The sequence below is a fragment of the Apis mellifera genome, linkage group LG14, assembly GCF_003254395.2.
Source record: "Apis mellifera strain DH4 linkage group LG14, Amel_HAv3.1, whole genome shotgun sequence".
In the NCBI taxonomy this organism is placed as follows: domain Eukaryota; kingdom Metazoa; phylum Arthropoda; class Insecta; order Hymenoptera; family Apidae; genus Apis; species Apis mellifera.
In genome coordinates, this window is record NC_037651.1 from 3,473,444 (window position 1) to 3,497,991 (window position 24,548).

At 31.2% G+C, this 24,548-nt stretch overlaps 1 protein-coding gene across 1 annotated transcript in view; it reads right to left on the reverse strand.

Annotated features, from left to right (window-relative positions):
• Positions 1-20,680: 20,680 nt before the first annotated feature.
• Positions 20,681-24,548, reverse strand: part of LOC410479 (zwei Ig domain protein zig-8) — a 401,583-nt gene continuing 397,715 nt past the window's right edge. The window contains exon 6 of the mRNA XM_026444937.1: positions 20,681-22,146. Coding sequence (XP_026300722.1) covers positions 22,043-22,146 — 104 coding nt within the window. The 3' untranslated portion in view covers positions 20,681-22,042. The remainder of the gene's footprint in view (positions 22,147-24,548) is intronic.

The following is a 24,548-nucleotide window of genomic DNA, read 5'->3' on the forward strand; positions in this document are numbered from 1 at the left end:
TGTTCGACGAATTCTTCCTTGCCAAAGTAAAAAGTAATGCTTTTAGTTAGATAAACTCTTACAAAAATTGCGATAAAGAAAACGATACCAAAGAGTATAGAATACACGTTGTCATGGATCAAGAATAATATTGTTCCCTTCTTACTTCTATTATTTACTTTTCATCTCGTATATCGAACAGATACAAAAGAGAGAACTTCTATCCACCTCTCTCGACTAAAAATTTTCCGATCGATGGAATACACATGAGCTTTTATCGTTCATATTTATTTCTTTATTGCTTGACCCAGATACTAGATTCAGTTGGAGGAGTCTTTACAATCGCGTCATAAAGCGATTATCATTCGTATTATCCTCTCTGCAAATCGCAATCATCGTTGTTTATTTAATGCATGATCCAAATTGTAACATCCAAGGATACGTGTAATTATTATAAAATTTATATTTGCTTCTGTAAAAAAAAAAAAAAATTTGATTGATTCGTTCGTTCGTTGTGAAAGTTCAATAAGATCTTATATAAACACATTTATTATAAAATAATCTGTCATTCATGGAATTTACATTTTGACATTTATTTACAATTAAAACAAAAATTAAACAATTTTATAAATATTTATAAGAAAAATGCATTATAAAGAATAAATTAATCGTTTTTAGATAAATATATATATATATGTGTGTGTACTCACCATAATAACAAAAATTCATTCTATTGCAATTACAACTTTCTTTTTTTAAAAATTCACATACCTCATCATTTTTCCTTCGATAATCTCAACATTTTCAACATTTCAAACGCAAGCATTTTACAAATACAAAGACAGATCTGGAAACAAAAAAAGAACTTTCTCAAGCATCAATAAAGAAAGGAAGAAAAAAAAAAAAAGAAAAAAGAAATAAGTTTCCTCCACGCGGAAAGTTTCGTTTGCACGAAACATTTCGCGGGGCCGATACATCACCCCCTTCCCCCCATACGGATATTTCTCCCTTGTAAAACGATTACCAGAGGCGGCCGATGCACGCAAATCCCATCACGATTAACTACACCCTGTTTGCGAGGCGATCGGTCAATCAAACCTTCCAACTATTAATCGATGAGTACAGAGAACCGTGAACAGCCGTTGGGAGCAGAGAAAGCTAGTCGCACGCCCTAATGAATATTGATCCCCGAAGGTGGCAACTACTCGCCACCGTAGGAAGAAACTAGACCAGGGGGCCGGAGGAATTTTACTCCCCGGCGACTGTAATGGGTCAGGCTCATCGGGCCGGTATCGCGTAAGTAAGATAAATGATCCTCTAATATCTGTATTCCGCAACAGTTTCTACGACGACGACGCCGAATATTCGTGCTCCGTTCGAATACGTTTCGACAAAATCTCGACTACGGGTTTTCGTGTTTTGACGTGTTTAATTATCGCGAGATTGTTTAGGGATTGATTATAGATAGAGTTTTTTGATTAGTATTCGATTATTTTTATGAAATTCATCGTGTGTTTTAACGTATGTATAGTGATAGCATGTAGAATGGATACGATTCATTCGTTTTTCTTGTTTTAAGTGTACTTTTCGTAATTTTTATAATAGGAGATATGAAGTAAAATAATGGAATAAAAGTTTTGCTTTTTCTGTTATTATTATTATTTTCTGATTTAATGATTGATCGAATTCGACAATGAAAAGTACAATTAGATAATAAATAGATTAGGTGGGAAGAATCTAATTTTAATAATTTTTTTAGTTATGATATGTAATATAAAAAGATTTGTAAAATACTTATTAGATTAAATTTTTACTTGTTATGTAAAAATACAATTATATATTATTCCTCCTTCTGTTGAGCTAAATGCTAAGAATGGATTTGTATCTCTCTTACTATAAGATTCTCAATCGTTGCATTGTTCTTGTATCGGCGATACGAATATGAATATGAATAGAATGTAACATTAAGATTGTGTATTCATTCATTTATCTATATTTTAAGTTTCTTTTTTTTAAAGATATTTAAAAAACTTTAAAATTGTTTTTAAAGGAAAAAAAGTTTAAATTATCATACACCTTATTGAAATTCATCATAAATTGTGGGCAATTTTCTACGCTATGATTACTTTTTATCGTGACTACGGAAAAATAGGGGAGAGGAAAAAAAAAATGCAGCTAAGAAGTACAGTTATTAGATTAAGGAAAACAAAAAAAGAAAAGGAGAATGTGATAAGGAGTGAGGCACTTGTATATTTACAATGATTCTTCGAGCTATTAAAAAATTCATTCATATTTCAAGTTTCATTTAAATCAAGTTCAATTAAAATGGTTATATTTGTGAAATAATAGTGAAATATGACAATCATACAATATTGACTATATACACTATATTAACAATTATATAATAAAATTTAAATTGTTAAGATACACGAGATAAACTCGTAGAATAAAATAATGATATAATGTTTATAGTTCACGTAGAACTGCACTTTAGTTTTATTATACTTCAGAAACACGATTAGAATCATATAATCCATGAAATCAATATTAAAAGAAAATTTCAGTAAGGGTCCGTTTGTTTCGCTTTAATGATGTGGTCTCCATTGTTACGTTGGTAACGACAGAAAATTGATTTCCTTTGTTACTACTTTAGAATTTTTCGTGCTTGCCATTATGAAAGAGGATATCTTAAAAAAAAAAAATAATAATAATCGAATGATTATATAGAATGAAACAAAATTCCAACCACTGTAATAATCATCATCATTAATTTGTTCCATCCATTATTCTAACGTTCTAATAGAAGATAATAATCATAATTATATAACAAACATTTCTCACCTCTTATTTATTTATTAAATCTTCCTAATGTTCCACACAATCGTTCAGATAATAATTAAACGACGTATCTCTTGAACGTCCAACGGTGGGTTCCGGTGTCAACTCTCATCGGCTCGATTCTACATTTTTCTCCGGGAGGGGAGAGGGATTCGTTTTTCCAAGCCTAACTTTGAAATGCAGCGATGGCGGCGCATCGTTCGAATCAATTTCCTCCTGGCTCTCGCGTGCAGGAAATCGAATATACCGGAAACGATCTCTGGCGATCGGTTGCGAGCCACGATCGTCATGATTGGTCGATCTCTTCGTCAGATAATCTTCCCTTTCCTTCTATCATTGTTTTTCCTCCCCCTCCTCTCTCTCTCTCTCATCTTATCATTTTTTCATCCCCAACCCTCCAATCTGAAGGGCCCTCGATCTTATCGAACGATCCCTCGAATCGTAACTCTATTCCCCGATGTTACATCGATGTTAAATCGAAAGGTGAAAAGGCAATTTGCTGTTGATGGAGAAGAGGATCGGTTGATAATCATCGTCTTATAAAATCGTTCGAAATTAAAAGGCTTTTGTATGGTAATCCCAGACTCGAGATCATGTTTTAACAGCAGAAGCGAGGTTAATTTTATTTCACTGGGAATGCTGGTTCTCAATTCGTAGATCGTAACTTTCTTACGAGTTGTCAAGTATTTTCTAAGAGTCACCAAGTGTTTTTTTTTAAGGGATCATCAGATATTTTTTAGAGGATTGCCAAATATTTTTTGGAGGCTTGCCAAATAAGGATCTCTAAGGATTGTCAAGTGTTTCTTAGAGGGTTACCAAGTGTTTTCTAAGGAATTGATATCGTTATCCTTATTATTTAACGCTTTTTTTATTTATTTATCTTATTATTGTTATAAAGATAAAGTATTGAAAGATAATAGGCAAGAAAATATTTTAAATAAGTTTAGAATTGCAGAAATGCAGAGGATAGATCGTATCTTAAAAAAGATTGAGAATTGAGTGATTTAGAAATCTCGTTCATTTTGATAATATAGGATTTTTTGATTTTGTACACGATTGTGAAGACTGTTCGTTGAGTTATATTAGACACAGAATTCTGGTTGCATAGTTAGCAATTATAGAATCTCTTTTAACAAAAATGGCAATCCATATTTTACATGGATATATATTTTAAATATTTTATATTTTGCATATAGATGAATCTTGATTAATATATGAATAATAAAATTAATTGTTTAAAAATTAATTTGTTCAAATATAATACAATTGATTCGCATTTAATGGATGTTTTTCTGTTCAACACTGCTGAAATCAGAACTTTAAAAGTAATTCCTTTTGCTTTGAATAAAATCAAATTTAATTTGACATTTGTAAAAAGGTATCGTCCTTAAATTATTAAATTGATAAACACATATAAATTCAGTTCAATGAGAGTGCACGTAAAAATATATTTTATTAAAAAATTCGAAGATTAAAATATTTTAATATATTTATGATTAAATCGCGTTACTTTGGAAGGTGCAATTTCCTCTTTAGAATTTTCATAGGCATCCACGAGGAGTAATTTGCACCGTGACACTTTGACGCGAATAAACAAGCTTTTTTTGTTAATTTATTCCCTCTTTTCGTCTTTCAAAGGGAATGTTTAAATACGCGTGGAATGTACACTGGATACGAACATCCTCGAAATTGTTTTAATATCGTCTCGTTTATTTATTCCCCTTTGGCTTCCAACGAGCCGATACTCTTCCACAGGGAAAGTTTAACTTACAACTTTTTAATTGCAAAGCTGCTGTAAGTGCATCGAAAAAAAAAAGAAAAAAGTTAGAAGAACCGAAGTTTTTAATTTGTTAACATCAACTTTATATCGCGAAACGCACTTTTTATCTTATGATGGACACTTAAATTTATTTTTTATTTTAACATTCCCTTTTTTAGAAATTCGTATATCCCTATTTATGAGAAGAAAATTTCCAGAGAACAAATTTCGCTTTATTTTTGATCCTCTCGTACGATCTGCTCGTTCTATCCATTTCTCGTTTATTTATTAAATTATACTTATATATCAATTTATTATTTAATGTTTTTCAATTTTAAATTTCTAAAAAAAATTCTAACGTAACCCAAAGAACAAAACAAATTTCGCAAGGTGATCGTTGAAGATTAAATTAAGTCAATTTCATCCTCGTTTCACGTTCCACTTGCATAAACGTCCCGCTTCCGTTGTTCGTTCCATTTTACTGGAACTGGATTCCTTCCAATTCGCTTCTCTTTATTATATCCGTTGTTCGTTCTAAGACTTAACAATCGAATGTTTCGAATAATACACATATTGTAAAGATTCTTTCATAGCGTGCAGCACGTTTGATTTTTAATCTTGTAAAAAGACAATGCTTTAATGTAGGAAGTTAATTGAACTATAAGGATACTGAGTTCTTCGACACCAAAAATTAAAAAACAATTTTCCACTTAGAGAATATTGTTTGAATTCTCCAAAATAAAAAACCAAAATAAAAAACTTCCAATTCTAAAACTTCATCTTTCTATTATTCTCGAGAATTTTCGAGAAATTTATTAACTCATCGCAAAACGAGAAGAAACAAAAAAAACAAAAAGATAAACACTTTCAAAAAAGTTTCACAAAAGTTTAGACGAGTTTCTAAATTCTAATTCTATGAATCTACATTCGACCAATCTCCAGTCACAACATTATACATTTTAAAATATTTAATCAACTCGTCCCCCCCTCCTCCTCCTCCCCTGTTATCTCCGACCCAAGTCCAGAAACCAACTCTATCCAAGAACGCGACAAGGTCTCCGCTAATCAGATTCCATCGTTCAACAGGATCCCCTCTGCAATCCAGCCAGAAATGTACACTACGCACGGAATACTGTTAACGCAACCAGAGACCGTGGCTGTTTACGTATTACAGTCGTTCCGCGTAAGCATGTTTGCACGTCAAACGTGAAACGATTGTCTTGTAGCCATTTAACGCGATTGTATGAACAATCGTATAATTTCTATCCTATCAGAGAGAGAGAGAGAGAGAGGGAGAGAAAATTATATCCGATCGATCTTTGCGAGGGGATCGATAACGGGTCCGCCCGTTTCACGCGAAATTTAGAACCGTGGTGGAATGAAGCTAATCTATCCCGGGGATTGATCGACAAATTTGTCGTTGGGGCCAACGTCAAAATGAGTATGTCAATGTTTCTTCGGCTGGTTTATGGTGGTCGGTATGTCGCCTCGATTTCCCAACCCTTGTCGTTGTTTGAACTTCGATCGAGTCCATTAACCCTTCCACCTCGATAGTTATTGCCAAGCGGGTGCGGATTTATCGAGACATTTTCCGGAGGATTTGAGGAAGGTTGGAAAGTTGAAAAGTATCGATGGGAAGACATTGAAAAAGAGTCGAAGAGTTTTTTGACGGAAGGAGGAGATTTGTATTTGTAGAGAAGTAGCTATTATAGATTTAGAGGATTTGCTTGTATGCAATTTAAATCTTGATGGTTGAATTGCATCGAAACAAAGTATGTAAAAACCTGATGTATCTTTACTTTTACTTTACTCGTTCTTAGAAAAATGTTTCAGATTAATTAGTTTGAAGAGTAGAGGAAAATTTGCTAACTCTTGTTGAATTATTAATTCTCTCGATTGACAAATAAAATTTTAATAACAACGTCAAGTGTAGCCTCCTTCAAAGAAACTCATTTAATCATTTTTGTCTGAAATATTTTTTTTAATAGGATAAATGTAAGTTAAATTAATCTTCTATTTTGAATAAAAATTTTGAAGCGTTCTTAGACCTTTTAGACATTCGATATTTGAAATTTAATATTTTGTTAAAAGGAAAAATGTACGTGTCTGGAAAATATTGCGTGGAAAAATTCAGTAACACAGTTCAATATTCGGAGAAAATTCCATTTGTCATCGGAAAATTAATCCTAAGGAAACCATTAAAATTCCATCGGCGGGAGATTAAACGTGCGAAAACATTTATCACGTAGGGTGAGTGGCACGATGATATCGCACGAAACTGCCAGTGTTCATCAATAAACAACGTATTAAAATTCCATCGTAAAATTCTATTCACCAAACTAATTGTTTTCACCCGTTTTCAACGGTTGGGAAACGTTAAAAAGGGTTCCAGAAATAACATTTCCATTTCATACTTTTATCCGAATCTTTCTTTTTTAATGCTTCGAATTATGTTGTTGCGGATTACGTAAATTATTTCACTTTTAGTCTCATCATCCTCTCGTAAAACTGAGCAACAATTGTAAAAATCGATAGCGAGAATTGAAAGAATTTAAATAAATAAAAATAAATTTTATCAGGGATCCAGGTATAGAGATATTAAAACGATCATTAAGAGAGTGGTAAAATTTTAGGTGATATTTATTGCAACGCCATGAAATGTTAAAAATCGATGGAATGCATGAATAATGCATACAATTAAAATGGAGAAGAGGTCGAGTATAAAATATCTCATATCTGTATTCTACCTATTTTTGATCGATATGTATTTGTACACAAAAGATTTATTGAAAACCTGTTAAACGATATAATTTGTTAAATTTATTAAATTATATATTAATTATTATCAAACCAAATTACGATTCTTATTTTTTTTTAATTTTGCACTTTTATTCTCCTATTAAATTTTATATTAATTATTATATATATATATATATATATATATATATATATATAAAATTTATTGCAATAATAAATTTATATGTAATTATAAATATTCTCTCTCTTCTACTTTACGCAAAAATTTCATTTCCAACATTTTGATACGTAACTTCATTTATCGTAACATTTTGAATTGCTTTCAATACGATTCCGTTACGTTTATTAAAATAAATATTCTATGGGATTAATTCATTTTCATATTGCAAATTTCATTATTTCATTTATTAATACGTTATCATATTTTATCCTGTATCACGTTTCAATGTATTTTATTTTATACTTTGATAAAAAAAAAAAAGTATTCAACAACAAATAACATTTTTTCCCAGTAACACTTTAATAAAGCTTAAACGAATTGCGGGACGAATTGAATTTTCATTTCAAACTCATCTCCCCCTCCCCTTTCAAAATCAAAATCTTTATCGTCCACTTTGACCGCACTTTGATCCGTTCATCAAATTTATTTCATTCGTGAATTTCGAAAACGGTGGGAACAGAAGAGTTAAAGAACCGTAGGAACGGCACACGCGTAGTAACGGCGGCAGAAATGGAAATTCTAACTCTTTAATTAAACACGGAGCGTCGTTATAATCTAATTCCCCAGAAGGGGGACATCAGAAGAGGCTTGCGTAACACTGCGAGTCTCGGTTCGTCGATCAAAGTGGGCGAGTGTATCGTTTCGAACGTACGCGAGAATTCCCCCTGCTGATTTCGAATGGTGGTTCGCACGGTTAGCTAAGCACCTTTATATGCTCGCAAGCACGTAACGAGAGTGGTCTTAATATCGTTGCTCCGGGACAATTCTGAGTGCTGAAGTCGCACGATCAACCGATTTCTCTTGTCGAAATGCGTGAAATGATCGCGATTACGTTCATCGTTACGGTTTGATGAACTTTCGTTTCGTCGAATTATCCATTTTCCCGATACGTTTCAATGCTAATTTCTTTCCCTTTTTTCGCGATTATAAATCGTTGAGATGCACAGGAATAATGTGAAATGGTTGTAATAATTAAATACGATATATTTAGTTTAGTTAATTGACAGATTGGAAAGCAATTCAAAAAATTGTACTTTTATTTTTAAAGTGATGAAGAAGATAGTTTGTTCTTATTTTTGACATGCTAATCTGTTATTTTCATCCTCTTGAATTCATTTAACGAAAAGGAAACGAATGTGTATTAAAAGAGTGTATTGTTCTGCGTTTCATTAAAATTTTTTCTTGCAAACAATGTCATCATTGATAAACATTAAAATATTTAATGCAAAATATAAAATTATCAAGAGAATAATTAGCTATTCATCATTAATAGTTTAAATTAAAATATCAATATAATCTCCATATTCTAATAAATAATATTTCTAAAAATATTCTTCAATCGTCTCAAAAAAAAAGAAATATCACATTCCTATACTCTGGCACAATATGACACGAAAACTAATCGGGTCTTTTTTTCATTTAAATAAAAAAAAAAAAAAAAAGATTCATCAAAAATCCGAAATCAACTTTCAGATGATCCACGAGCTCAAATTTCCTCCTATATCCGGGGTTACGATAAACTTGCCTTCGACAAACTAAAATTGCTGTACCATTGATCATCATCCAATAGGGACGTAACAATGCACGTTGTCGAAAGAACGTTCGACCAGCAAAGAGATCCCTCTATATACGATGAATTTTTTTTTTTTCCAGAACACAAACTCTCGATAACTCCCCAGAACAAAAACGTAGTATCGAAACGTAGTTCAAAAAAAAGTATTTTTCGCAAATATTATGCGCCACACATTGTCGTTATCCGCCGAGTAAACTAAAAGAGGAGTAGATTTGTTTTTGGGATTAATGTTAAATGTGTTAGTAAAGCTATGCACGCGTGCAGTTATCGCGTGTGAATTAGATTAGAATTAAAATAACGTTAAAGATAATTAAGTTAATTAGTTAGAGATATACGTGTATTTGTATGAAAGAATCGAAACCAATTTAGATAGGCCGTATTTATGAGCGTGCAAAGATCGATAAAAATAGCATAAGAAGATGCAATAACAGTTAATAAACAGTTTTAATAAGTATCTAATTGTTTTTCGAAATAAAGAATAAATGGATCACATCACTTACGAAGAAATCAATCGTATTGGTTAAAATTGGTTAAAATCGAGATAATTATTTTTAAAGCGTCTTAATTCTGATTACAATAATATAAAAAATATATACATAGGAATATTAAACCGTCAAAATGGAACGCCTTGCGTTTGGAAAGCGTTTGGTAAAACGGTTTGCCTCGTAAAATTCAGAGGAAAATATTTTCACGGAACGGACAGGATTTTGCGGTTATTTTGAGTTCGGCTTTGACACTGTCACCGAAATTCCCATCGCGCGTATTTCTTATTGTTTGTTACCGTTCGATACACGTTTCCCGTGACACGGATCGTTTGTTAGGGGCATAGGTTAGGGAAGTGCGATTTTGGAATATTTAGTAGAATGGGAACGAATATTTTCTCTGCTCTGGTTGAACGGAACGCGATATTTCAATCACTTTTTCGATTATTAACGCTACTAAGTAAGCTCAAAGTAAGTCGAATTGTAGTCGATAATAATTATTAGTTATGTAAATACTTTTTAAGAGAATTAATATCAATTTTTTTTTAAACAGAATATACGTACACATTTCCATAATACTTTAATTCCATTCGATAAAATTGAATATTAAAATTCTTGTATTTTTTATTGAGAGTAATTATATTTATATGATCGAACTTACTTTTTATATTATATCTAATAACACAAATATCTCGTGTCTAGAAAATTTTTCATTTAGGGATTTCGCTAGACAAGCGACACCGTGATACATTAACGGACATTCCCTGCTGTCTGGCCAACTTAGCTTGCTGACTGGTTGGCTGGTTGCCTACGTCTAGGCATTTTTCGTGTATAATTAAATTAATAATATGATTTAACAACTCGAAAAAAAATACGTCTCACTCATTACGTCGACTATGTAACACGATGAATAAGAAAAATTTTAACGAGCAATACGTTAATAAAAGATATTAAACAATAAATTAAAACCATATCGAAAACAAACGTTACATTAATTACATTAATGTAATCGCTATTATATATATATAAATAAATCGATCTTCTTCAAAAGAATGAAACAAATAAACAAAATTAAAATTCAATATTATTCGACTCGACTGAAAACAATCGTTCGATATTGGCGCATTGTTGATAAAACAGAAAGAAAACACAAAGGAAAGAGAAGAATAAAAAGAAAAGAGGAAAAAGAAAGTACAAGAGTAGGAGGAGAGTGAAGAAACAGAGCAACGAGATATTCTTGCTCGAAACGAGAGAGTCGCCTTAATTATTCCAGACTGCGATGAATGCTAATTCAACATTTTCCGCGAGTTTGTGAAACAGCAGACGCAGGGACACGCCACTCTGATTAACGGGCATTCGAGCCAGCCGGTATCCCAAATTCGGCGATGCGAGCCGGCCTGTTGTTTGCCGGTCGAACTTAATTAACGTTAATCAGGCCACTTCACTTTCACCTGGCCGATCCGAAAGGATCCGCTTGGCGGGAAATATTTCGATTGCTTTCTTTTCCTCCATGGAGATGCGTTTCTGACGATGGCGAGAGTTTTGGACAACGAAAGAGAAAACTTACACGAGTGTTGTTTATCGCGTTGTTTTCTCTCCACAACGCGAACCGATGGTTAACGCTTCGTGTGTTTTTCTCGAACAGACTTTAGGATAAATATAGTTAAATTATGATTATAAAAAAGTTGAAATGTGTATAAAAATGATGTACTATCAGTATTATATAATACAATGGAAGAAAGAAAATCTGACGAATATTATACAAGGTGTAAAATATTTGATTTAATCATATAATAAAATCTTATTTATATTTTCAGAAATCTGATACTTTTTCGCTTGAATACGAATCAAAAATATATTATAATTTAATATATATCTATAAAAAATTTCAGAACTATAATATAATCGAAATTAGGGTGTCCATGTTTCGCGTAAATCATTATAAATTCCCGGGATCAAGAGACGAATTCTACGTGAAACGGTGCCAACACAAATTCGTTAGCATTTTTAGGTCGTGTGTTTTAATTGGATATAGTGTTATAGCACGAACAGTAACACGTTTTCTTCTGTACCATTAATATTAAACGCGCAGCAAAATGTAGAACGGCGATAATTTGTTCAACTTGCCAAGTACTCGCCAATTATTTATAAATTTTTCTCAAACAAACAGATAATACGAATAATACGTGGTTTAATAACATTTTCATATCTTTATATAAGTTCCATTATTATCATCGTCATCTCGCTCGAAAAAGTTTTATTTACGGATCCATTCGTTTAATTCCGCCAACCATCTTGCCGTCTCCTCCTCAGATTCACGATCTGGAAGCGTGAGAAGAATATTACCGGGGCCTAGAAAGAACGATTCCAACGGGGATTGAAAAGAGCACCGGGGCTCATCCATTCGGCGCCGGTCTTTTGAACTTTCGTTGTTTGCGATCCGCGCGATTCATGGGCACGCGTCGAAACGCGACACGATCTTCCGTGGAATTCCACGGGATTTCCATTCGAATCCACCCCCTTTTTTACCCCGTGAAATTCGAGGGGAAGTGGAATGAGCGAAATGAAGCGGCGAACGAGAGCCGTTGAGAACGTTGAAGAAGTTGATTAATTCCATTAGCGAAAATCGATTGATTGGCCTTTCTTGACGTCTTAAGACCGGGTTGTGGCGATTGATGAAGAGTATTGTCGAGCCAGTTTGTTGGAATGTTCTTAAAAATAGAAGAAGAAATGACTGGATGGAAGTTTGAATCGAGTGATTTTTTTTAAAATTTAAAGATTTTTTCTTCTTCTTCTTTAGAAACGTTGAATTTAATTCTAGAACATTCGAAACGTATCCTTAAAAGTTTCAACTTTTGGCGTTTTATGCTCGTTTTATGATGGCCAGCTGTCGAGTAACCACAGTCGACGAATATTCAGTACAGAAAACTTGGAAAAACTCGAGTTATAACTTTCATCGAAGTTTTTCTATCCTCTGATACCACCGATTCTATGGCAAGTTTACCAAAACATCTGCTTTTTCAAAGATTTCGTGTATATTAATCTTCACATCGATGAGATTATTTCTCTCGAGATAGATGGGATAAGTGTGTTGTCCCAAGATAACTTTTATAAAATGTAACCACCTTTTGGGATCTCGTTGTAAAGTGTCAACTAATGTAAAAAGTAATTGTTAAAATTTAATATCAAAATTGCAGTTAATCGTATAATTTAATTTCACGTGAATGATAAAATTAGTCGCGAACGATCCTCGTACGTCGATCTGTAAGAAGAAATATTACAATTCAAAGTCGAGCATCCTTAAGTATCCCGTAAGGGAAGAGGAAAGTTGAACCGTATCGAGGTCAGACTTATCGATCTTTTTCCAAGTTTGGCAGATCTTCGTTCCAGTTTCTATCATTTCCGAATCGCAATCAATTTCCTCGGAGATATCTTTAAAGTCAAAGTCAAAATCTTTGGGAAATAAAGTTCACGATCTGTTTGTTTTCGCAAATTTTTGAAAATTCAAAAACAAAGCGATCAAAAAATTAGAGATTAACAATTAGTTTTAATTTTGCGAGAAAAATTGTTATTGTCTAAGGATAATGTAAATTTAATCTCAATTAATAAATATTCATAAATATTCTTAAATCAATTTGATAAATGAAAATAATATTCAATGATAATGAACCAACTCGTCCGGATCATATAGTTTATTTACAAGAGTAAAACATGTATGTACAAGAATGTATCGTGTGAAAACATCAGAAATCGTGAAAAGGGAATTTCCTTCCTTTTTCCAATTTTTTTCTTTTGTTTTTAAATCTGTTTTTTAGTCTTACGTCGAAAATCATACGGTTCTACGTGGTATAAATGCATAGAAATGTTTTTTCTATCTTGATGTGTATTTCAAATCATCCTCGTTCCTTGTAACCCTGAACTGCCATCTTTTTTTCTCGATATTCGGCCAAGCTTCGAAATCCTCGTTATATAGCATTTCAACCCTGAACTCGAACAACCAGAACGTAGTACAAAAAGCGTGATTAATTACGTTTCGTTTGGGGAAACTTCGTTAGAGGAATTGGTAGAAAAAAAAAAAAGAAAAAAGAAAAAAGAAAAAAGAAATGTCGAACTTATTTCTCTTGGAAACAAATCTTTTAAAGACGAGGTCGAGTATATTGGTTGGTCAAGGATATTTTTTATCCAAAGCTTTTGTATTGTTTTATGCGTGTTATTTCTGAGAATAATTTCTTTTCTCTCTTTGCATTGCTCGTTTATTATTTCTCCTATAAAATGAAAGAATATAAATATGGAAAATTCATATTCTCTTATATCCTTTTAATATTTCGAATTCATAAATGTATATCGTGATTTACTTTAATTTTATTTTATATAAAAAAATAGAAAATTTGTTACGAAAATATGATTAATTACTAGAATAATTAATCGAATCAAAAATAAATGCTTCAATGAAATGATATATTATAATGAAAATAATATAGAGACAAACAATAATTATACACAGCTATAAATTTACTTGAATTCATAATAGATATCAAAATATAAACCATTAATTTCTATGTATTCCTGTAGACAAATAAATATTTAGTTTCAACAATTAATTATGTTTGATTTCAATAATGGGAAATAATTGATTGTTATAATATTATAATGAAAATATTAAGATATATAAGGATGGAAAAGACTTATTATATTTTGTTTAATAATTTATTTATTTTTTCTTTCAACTTTTTTAATCTTTCTTTTTTATTTTATTCTCAAATGTTACATTCACACAAAAGATTTATAAATAATCATATTAATTCACAAAAGATTAGATTTACGAATAAATTATAAATATTAATATATTAAAATTAACAAAATATACAACTTAATCTACCTTATGTATTTAACATACATATTTAATTAAACATCAACTTGAAAATATATTCGTAAATCTTTGTATTTTTATTGGAATTTGATCTCACACTTGTAAACGATACATATCTTTTATATATACTTTATATCGATAAAAGAAAGAAAAAAAAAAAAATTCATTTCCAGTTACGAAACTCGGTTAACAATATTCCATATAACTATCAATTTCAAAAGATTCAACAAAACTAATAAAAAAACTCTCAATAAAAGAAAACTGCAAAGTTACAATGGTTTCGAATATAAACGACGTGCAATAACGATCTCTGCGTTTAAGATTTCAACGCTTTGAAGAATCATTAAAAATCTAACCTAAAAATTGTTAAAATCGCGAAGACAATATTTTCCACACGGTATAAAATTCCAGCAGCCATTTTGAAAACTTATAAACCTCTCGTTCGAGTTTCAAATTTGTTTTTTAAAAATGGCAGTCCAGGGATCATAATTTTCTTCTTCTTTTTTTTTTTTTTCACTTTTTCTTCGTTTATATTAACACTTATTTCATAGTAGAAAGTATTTCGTTAAGAGATGGAATGAGTGAATAATTCGGTTGACGTCGTTCCTTTATAACGACGCCTGACCTTTCCTTTGGTTTCTCCACTGTTTTCGAGTTTTAATACGTTTCTTGTTAACTCATTTTATTCTTTCTCTTTCTCTCTCTTCTTTTCCATACATTCTATGGTTTATTCTTGTATTCAATAATCACATGACGATTGATCGGAATTAATTGGATCAGAGATCATGTGAATCAAAAGTTTATATTTGGGTGGACGAAAATCGTTCTGAAAGTTTGAGACTTTTCTATTAGATGCATAATCATAGAATTTACAGAAATGAGTACAAATGGAGAGATTTTAATTTTAATTTGAGAAAAATGTGCATAACTTTAAAAATGTATTCGATATATTTATAAATTTGTAAAAAAATAAATTGAAGAAAATCTTTAGAGAGAAAATATATGTTCAATTAAAATATAATTAAAATTATGATACGAAAATGTTAAAAATAAAATTCATTTATTCAAATTTAAAACTCTGTCTAAATTAATCATAAAACAAACAATTAATTCATTCAAAATCTTCCAATCATTTCGATTTTCGTTCACCCATAAATCACAATATTACAATAATACAATATTTCCTCATACAAAATTTCTTATTCGACCGAAGATACTCGTTCCCCATTCGATCGTAGTAATTATTAAACGAACACCACTCACGTCGATCGAACGAACGAGATCGTCGAGGGTCGTTTGAAAACGACGCAGCCGAGGATATCGAAAATCCTTCTGGATTCGACGTGGAAATGAACAAACGAATAGAAAAGAATAATTGGTACGAGAAAGATTCGTTCATCCCCTTTTACGACTCTTTAAGCTCTCCGGAGAGCTCGGATCTGCGTTTATTTTAATTTATCGCTCGAATCCAAAGAAATTTTTCCATCGCCACGTCGCGTTCTCTCTGTACAAACTCGCGTGTCTATGCGTAATACGTGTTTTTATATAACGTATTATTATTATATTTATATTTATTTCCTCCCATTCATCGACAAAAAATTCCATATTACAAAAACTTTATTTACCGTCGAGATCATCCCTAACGATCTATTTTTTAGGTAATCGAGAAAGTTCTGTTGTTCTTTTGTGAAAGAGTGCAAGGAAAAAGATTTGAAGATTAAGATAATTATCATCATTTTTGTTTAACGCAATTATTCATACAAATTTTTAGATAAAGAGGAAACATTTTTTTTTGAAAAGTCATTAAATATAAATATATTAATAAAAATTGAGAATATATTTATATCTACAACAAATAAGAAATAAAAAATAAAACTGTAAAAATGATCTTGTAGAGATTTTTTCATTTTTCAAATTTTATAATTTTTTATTAGAAGAAACTATTGTTTTTCCATGGAGAAAAGAACGACAGAACTTTTTTTTGAATACCCGACACTTTATAATTAATATTTGTATCATCATACATTCACTATGCAATTACGCACTTATGGTTTCTTTGTAGAACTTAAACTTGAAAGAGTTTTTTTTTTTATTTTAAATTATATATAACAAAATTCTGAATTTCTGAGTTTCTTTCTATAAGTCATTTTCTTTGTTAAATTATTTGCTGTTAATTAATCGTTAGAGCTTCTCAAGTAACTGTAAAAAATATCGATAATAGAGTTAGCGATTAGCATTGATTACTTAAGATATATTACGAGCTATTAGAGCTGATCTAACGATATGATAACAGAAACAATAATTAAAATGATTATAAAACGTTTTTTTAGATTAATATGGTTGAGTCTGAGTCATTTCATTCGATCTTGTTATCTATATATATATATGTATATCTATACATATATAGATGATTATCAAATAGTCTTTGATAATTGACGATTAAAAGACTATTTTGACAATCACGACAGGTGAATTCGTTCGTTCGTAATTTTTTCTTTCTTTTTTTTTTTCTTTCTGTAAGAAACATTTACTTAATATTATTTTATATATTATTGAATTTATTCTATTATATCGACAATTTAAAATATTATTTCTTTATATCTCATGTATTGTTTTCTTGAACATATCATTGTCATATTAATCATGGAGGATCGATTTTGTTGGAACGAAATACCAAGACAAATGAGTCAAAGCAAAAACGAATAAAACAGAAAATTCAATTCAATTCAAATATTTATACGGCTTCTTTCTTTTTATTTAGATCGAAACTATTTTTTAATTAAAAAAAAAAAAGATTAATAATTTCGAATTTCATTAATCAATAAATACAATTTTTCGGTATATTAAGAAATAAAAATCTATACGATATAAAATATTCAGTAATAATAAAATTTCATTGTTACTTCAATAAAATTAAAAATAAATTTACACAATTTAAAAAAATCATCACATTCAAATATTATTTCTCTTTTTGCTGCTTCATAAACGTATCACATAGAGCATACTAAACTAAAATAATGAAATATTATTCGTAAGAACAATTTTAATACAAATTTACAATTTTTTTTTTCACAATAAAATCGAAATTCAACAATTATTATTTTTATACGTATATATAAATTCATAGAAATAAAATAAAGAAATCGTACTAACATTAAGGTATCTTCTGAATTTCAACCGAGGCGTTAATGCCCGCATTGTTTTCCTCCCTCTTCGACGAACTGCTCCTTTCTCTCCACAATTTCAGACATCGAGATCGAGTTATTTCACCGGGGAACAATCAAACAAACTCTTTGTACCACAAAGACACTTGGCGCGGTTTTGCAAGGAGCCGGCGGTCGGACGTTTCCAAAGGCTTCCGCAATAAAATTCACAATCCACGCTGTTGATATGCATGTCGCTGTAAAACAGTTCCCTTCTTTCCCTCCTTCGACTCCTCCTCTAATTTTCTTCGCCGTATTATAAAGAAGCGGAAAAGTCTTCGGTATTTGCGCGAGGATTTTTTTTTTCCTTTCTTTTTTCCTTTTTTATTTCTCTCGGAGAAGAAACAGGGGAGAGAAAAGTCTGATTTTCTTCCTCATTTCGGTTCCTCGGTTTCTCCCGCGGAAGCTTTGAATAATTTAGATCAGTGATTCTCAATCTTTTCACAAATGTAAAATTAAAAAAAAAAAAAAAGAAAAATTAAATTTTCATTGGTATGTGCCAAAATTTATTTATCTATTTACAAAATTTAGAATCATTGAATTTAATTAAAAATGAGAGAAGGCGGAATTTAAGAATTAAAGTATTCGAGAGAATACTTTTAGATCTCCATTTTGAAATCGAAGAAACACATTTAGATCTTATCGTCAAGTTCAAGGTCGTGATCAATCTTATCTTCGAAAATCAATAACTTTCAAATATACCGTCTCCACTTAAAGAGATCGAACAAATATATACCCCTTCACTTCGTCGTATCGTTCATTTTATCAAGATCTCTTTTATCAATTTTATTTTCACTTTTATCTCGCGTCCTCGGCGAATTCCTTTTCTCAATTTGTAAAATACTTTACCTCTCTAAAATAAAAAAAAAACAAAAAAAGAGTAAAACACGATCATTGTAGCTCGCAATCGTTAAACTCGTTCCCGCGTTCCTTTCAAGTTTTCCTCCGGATTTCGACAAGAATTCGCATTACTCCATCATGCATCCAGAAATCCGGATAATGCACGTCTCATTCAAGGAACACACAACGAAGCGTAAAATTCGATACGCGGCGCAGCATCCACGAGTTTCCACCCCCCGCGAAAACTATCGTGGAGCGTTGTAATATCAGAATTTCTTTTCGCAGAGGCTGGAGGCATCTCCGCGAGAGAAAGAAAGAAAGAGAGAGACTCTCTTGTCAATATTGGCCTGCGTTACGAAATAATGCTAGAGTTTCCTTTGTTGGAGATGAAAGCTTCATAGCTGGACAAAAGGGAACGAAACGCGTGTCCCAGGCATCGGCATTCTTTCTCCCTCTTTGCTTGTTTTCACGTCGTTGAGTTATACGTTTGGATTTGTACACCGTTATTGTGAAAAATCAAACGCGGTTGATTAAATTTTTAACGTGAAATATACAAAATATCTATCGTTACAAATTACTGCGTCACGTTGGTATAAAAATGTAACGCGTATCTTTCTTTTCGAAGATTATTTCAACTTTCGATAAAGACAAGTGAACAAATAATTCTATTACTAAAACTTTGCACACTCTGAAGATAATAGTTTCTATTATTTTCACATCACCTTAAAAATGCACTTTTATTTCGAATCGATATCTCACCCGATTTTCCAAATACAAGGCTTCAAAGGACACGGATGACGGCGCGAGTCAAGCGACCTATAATTTTTTCCTTGGAATCGAGAGCACGCGTGGTGGGGATAGTGAAAGGACATTGACAGATGTTTGTCAATGACCAACGCACGCGTCGCGATCTTGGGATAGGTCGGTGAGAAAAAGAGAGGAGGATGAAACGGTAAAAATATGAGAAATTACGCCTCGGTTCGGAACGGGGATATCTCTGAAACGGAAAGTCTTATCGATACGAAACGGAAAGCATCTTAAAGAGAAGGCTTTCTCGTCTGAAGTTTGTTTTATGGAGGAAAAGTTAGTACTTTCGAAGCACTCGTCGTGGAAAGATAATCGAGGATACTTTGTGATTTGTGGAATAACATTATTTTCGTTTTTATTTTATACGTACGGTTGTATAATTATTTCAAAAATAGAAGAAAACGAGAATCGATCAGTGAAATTAAATCTATTGTGATCTATCGTGATATTTCTTGATTAAATTAATGATAGTAAGTGTTCACAATATTCGTGAACAATTCTATATGAGTTATATAAGTTTATTAAAAAAATTAGGTAAAAGATTTAGAAAATTTTATAAAGAGATATAGGTGTAAATGAAGGAATATAAAAAACAGCAAATATGGTTTTCAAAAAAGTTATTCTACAAGATTTTTTAAAAATTAACGAGTTAAAAAATTTTGAATACATGCTTATCTGTATAGATTGATACATACATTTTATTTAGTTTATTTATATTATTATATTAAATGTATGAACATAATATAATTAACGAGTTTCTTTAAAAAATATTCTTATTAAAAAATTATTTTAAAAAATCAAGTTTGATTTATATATATATATATATTTTTTTATATTTATTTATTACTTTACATAAAAAGTTTAAATAACCCTCATTATTTTATAATGAAAACAGTAGTAAGAATAATAAAATATGTTTAAAAAATTGAATACTTACATATGTCGCATATTTTCATGAATTTTCAAGTAGAAAAACCTAGATAAAAATTTTAGGATAAAATGAGATGTTCAGCGGAAAAGTAAATGGATTTTCTCAAACAGAAAATATATCCAGGATTCTTATTTGCCCAGAGAATTCTACTTTAAATTTCCAAATAAAATAAGTAGTATCTGATATTGAAATATTTCAATATTAAAAAAAAAAAAAGTATATGTTCTCATTCGACTTAATTCAACTTTATTCATACTTAATTGAGTAATCAATAATTAATCTATTTATAAAAAAAAAAATAAAAATTGTTATCCATTTAAAACTTTTCCTCCGAGCAATCCCTTCGAGTAATCAAATCCATCAAAACTTTTTTCAAGAACGAAAATCAGACAGATATAACCGCATAAAATTCGCACAGATATTAAAAAATCGACATCAAAACTTTATTTTATCACGAACGAACGAACTCTTTCGTTACACGAACGATCGCTCTCGTATGTAATAATTACAATATACATAATCGTCCCTACTAAATTGCAAACTTACACATCGAATTTATTCGAGCACACACGTCTCACGCTCTTACACATTTTCATTTTTTTTTTTCTCGTTCATTGTTCGAATCGTTCATTTACAACATCATACGTCATGTACAATCGTTTGCTTCGATACTTCGATTTTTCTTTTCCTTACTTTGACGACACTAGAACGCAGTGGTAATTTGCAAGTTATTATTAAACATATCGAACCTGGGATACTACGACGACGTTTTCGATAGAGTTCTCTCCTACGAGATTCACTGAAAATCGCGATTTTCACGCGACTAACCGGCAGCTACTAAGAGTTCCTTCATCGATGTTTCTTCCTTTCACTGAGAACTGAATTTTCTTTTTTTTTTTTAACGAGCCCATTGAACGTTGGTATACGTCGTTGAAAAGTTTCGTATCGATTATGGAATCGATCTCTTTTTTCCCCCCCCTCATTTCGATGAATTGATGTAATCGAAAAGATTGAAAGAATTCTTTCTTTCGATGAAATATCACTTTTTAATTTATCGGATAAAATTTTAATTTTTGCAATGTCGTGAATTTGGTTAAAAATTTGAGTATAGAAAAGTATAGAATGTAGTTGGTGAAATTGATGATTCAATTATGAATGTTTGACGGGAAGTTGAGCAATTTTGAGATTGGAAAGAGTTATCGTCGGTAAACATTGTACATGTAAATAAATAATATCAATAATTCTATATAAATATTTAAAATGATATTTCGTATGAACTTTTTTTTTATCGCGTATATCACAAAATGTATTAAATAAACAACAATCACAATTTATATTATCTCAAACTTACCGATGAATACGAAATAAAAATAAAAAAATATCTCACCAATCAGCCTTCCATTCCCAATTATCGATCGATTATGTCGGTCAGAAGAAAGCTTCTTCATCGATGATCGTTCCAGTCGCATGCTCGGTCGGTAATTTAATTTCGATCAAGGTACAAACAGGGTTTTTAGGAGGGTGGCTACGTCTTATTGTGTCCAACGATCCATCGAGTTTTTCTTTCTTTCTTTTTTTTTTCTTTTTTCTTTTTTTTATTCACTTAATGCTCGCGTTTAAGATCCATTCATGGTCTCGCGTTTAATTCGCACGTGCACAACACATCATACAAGCTCGCACACATGCAAGTACCACGGTCGAGAGTACATGCGCATAGTACACACACGCATACGCAGACAGGTTGGAGACACACTCGCGAGGGACACACGTACGAGAACACACATTATCTCAATTGACCCAAAAAGAAGGCGAGCATTACGAGGACCGTCTTCGATGTTGGCGAGCCTGCTGCCGTGTTCCCGTGCTGCATTGCAGCTGGATGCTCTCCTGGAACAAGAACAACGAGGGTTGGATTAGTGTCTGCCCTGCACTTCCGGTTCCAACCGGAACACTTCGTTTTTTTTTTCTCCATGCCTCACGCCAAAAGGGGACAAAGGAAGATAGTTTTACTTGTTTTTTCTCCGTTACCTTTTCCTTTTTCGTTTTTTCGTTATATTTATTCTTGCTCTTTAAAATTTTTTCTATTTTCCTTCCATTTTAGAGCTTTGAACGTCATATATATATATTTTATAATTTTCGATAAATTCGTTGGAAATAGTGGTATTATATTTCAATTTAATTAATTAGTATACTTATTAAGGACAGTTACTTCATTTATCTTATTTAAATTTCTAAATTTGAATTTTGAAAAAAATAGAATTGCATTTTCTTGATCGAATAAACATTCTCAGTCAAATAAAAACAAGATAACCACACTCATTAAATAGATCGTACTTTTAGTTATAAGAAACCTAGGAGGTATTGCGCAAAAAGACTTTCTGTGTGCTTTAAATGGTCTCGGGAGTCGTAAACTCATGAAACATAAACAGCTTGCTTCTGGCTTAAATGGACAAAGTTTCGAAGAGCGTGGAGATACTTAAAATGAGAACAAAATTCACGGGGATATAAAGTCACAGTGGCTTAATTTCTGAAATATTGTCCCGTAGTTTTAAACTTGGGTCAATCGCAATTCTACGAACTTGTATCTTCTTCAATTTTTATTTTTTCTCTTCGAATATTTGAAAAAGAAAAAAATAAAAGTATAATACATAAATAACTATGATAAGCGTATTGGATATAGTTAATAGTCACGTGGTGCTAAAAAAAAAAATTTCACACATAAATAACAATTTTTTTTGTATCTTATTACCATTGATATTTCTTTTTACAACTAATTATATTTTTGGCTTTACATTCTTAAATGATTTCTCGCTAATTACGTGTAAACTGAGAGTGACGTTCGTTGAGGGGATAAGCCAGAGAATTACAGCTATTGGCTACAGAACTATGATACGTATCAGATTAGATGTCCATTTCGTATAGGCAATTACATAATAATTGCGACTAGCAGGTTTCAGATGCTATAGATGAATTAAGCAATGACTTAATTGTTCGATCATAGTTTGGATCATTAAAAATATTATTTATTTTTTCTTTATTTGCTCTCATGCAGTTCACTTTTATCGCTATGTTTAGTATACAGTAACTTTAATTTTATGTAATGATTTTTTTTCAATTCTTTATCTGTAAATTATTTGATAAAATGTTTAATTAAAAGTGAAATGATACACTAAATCTCACTCTGTCTATCAATAAGTTAATTTTTAATAGTGTCATTAGCATTGTAATTAATTAACAACAATCAATCTTTACACATATTTCAATTATTATTGCGTTACTGCATGTATAGAATAATTCAAAATCAAATAATAAATAGTATGAGATTATTTATTGGATATAATTTATATATAATTTTATATTTATATAAATTTTTGGAAGACAGAACGATATGATATTCCAAGAAGTTATCATAACGAATTTTAAAACGTGTATGACCCTGATTACCATTTCCATTTTTCTACGTTTTCAGTCTCGCTATATTTCTTCCAAGAAGTGCACTTTCAAGCTGAATTTCGGTTCACACTCGGAATGATACTATTTTTCCTAGAGTTTGCCCGTTTGTGACACGTTCCAGTTTTGAGTTTAAAGATTTCTGCCTCATCCTTGGCGATACTTATATTTCCAGACTTTTAACCAATTTATTTTTCTTGTTCTTAATAGCATGGAGATATATCTCCTCAGTTTTATTCCTTATGATAGTAAAATTTATGCACGCACTATAAAACAAACTTCTTCGAATACAATAAATAATAAATTCCTAAATATAAATTATGAACTGTGAACTAACGATGAAAAAAATGCAAGAATTAGTTATAGTAATTCACAATGAATGATTGGAAATTTATTATCGTTGGTAAAATATATTTCTTAATCTCCAATCAAACAGGTGTCCACAAACTTATAAACAGAAATTTATATTAAAATTAGAAATTTGCCAAACCAATCAATTATTCCCTCTTTCATCAAAAATAAGCTATTTTTTTATTCAGACAATAACATAATTGCAATGCTCTAATAATAGAAAAATTCCAGAATATTTCTCTCTAATCTCAAACACGGGAAAAAACAAACCTCCAAACATCAAAATATTTCATTCCATCTCACGGAAAAATTCTTCGATTTCACACGATTTCATATTCTGGATAAAACGCAGATAGATGTCATGTCCGTCCAGTATCCAGCGTCTGGCGGATGAATTCAGCCCGATTTCCGGTTGCTCTAATGGACGCCAAAAACCTCTCTGACCCCTCTCATCACTGATAATAGAATATTTAATCATTCCGGGAGGC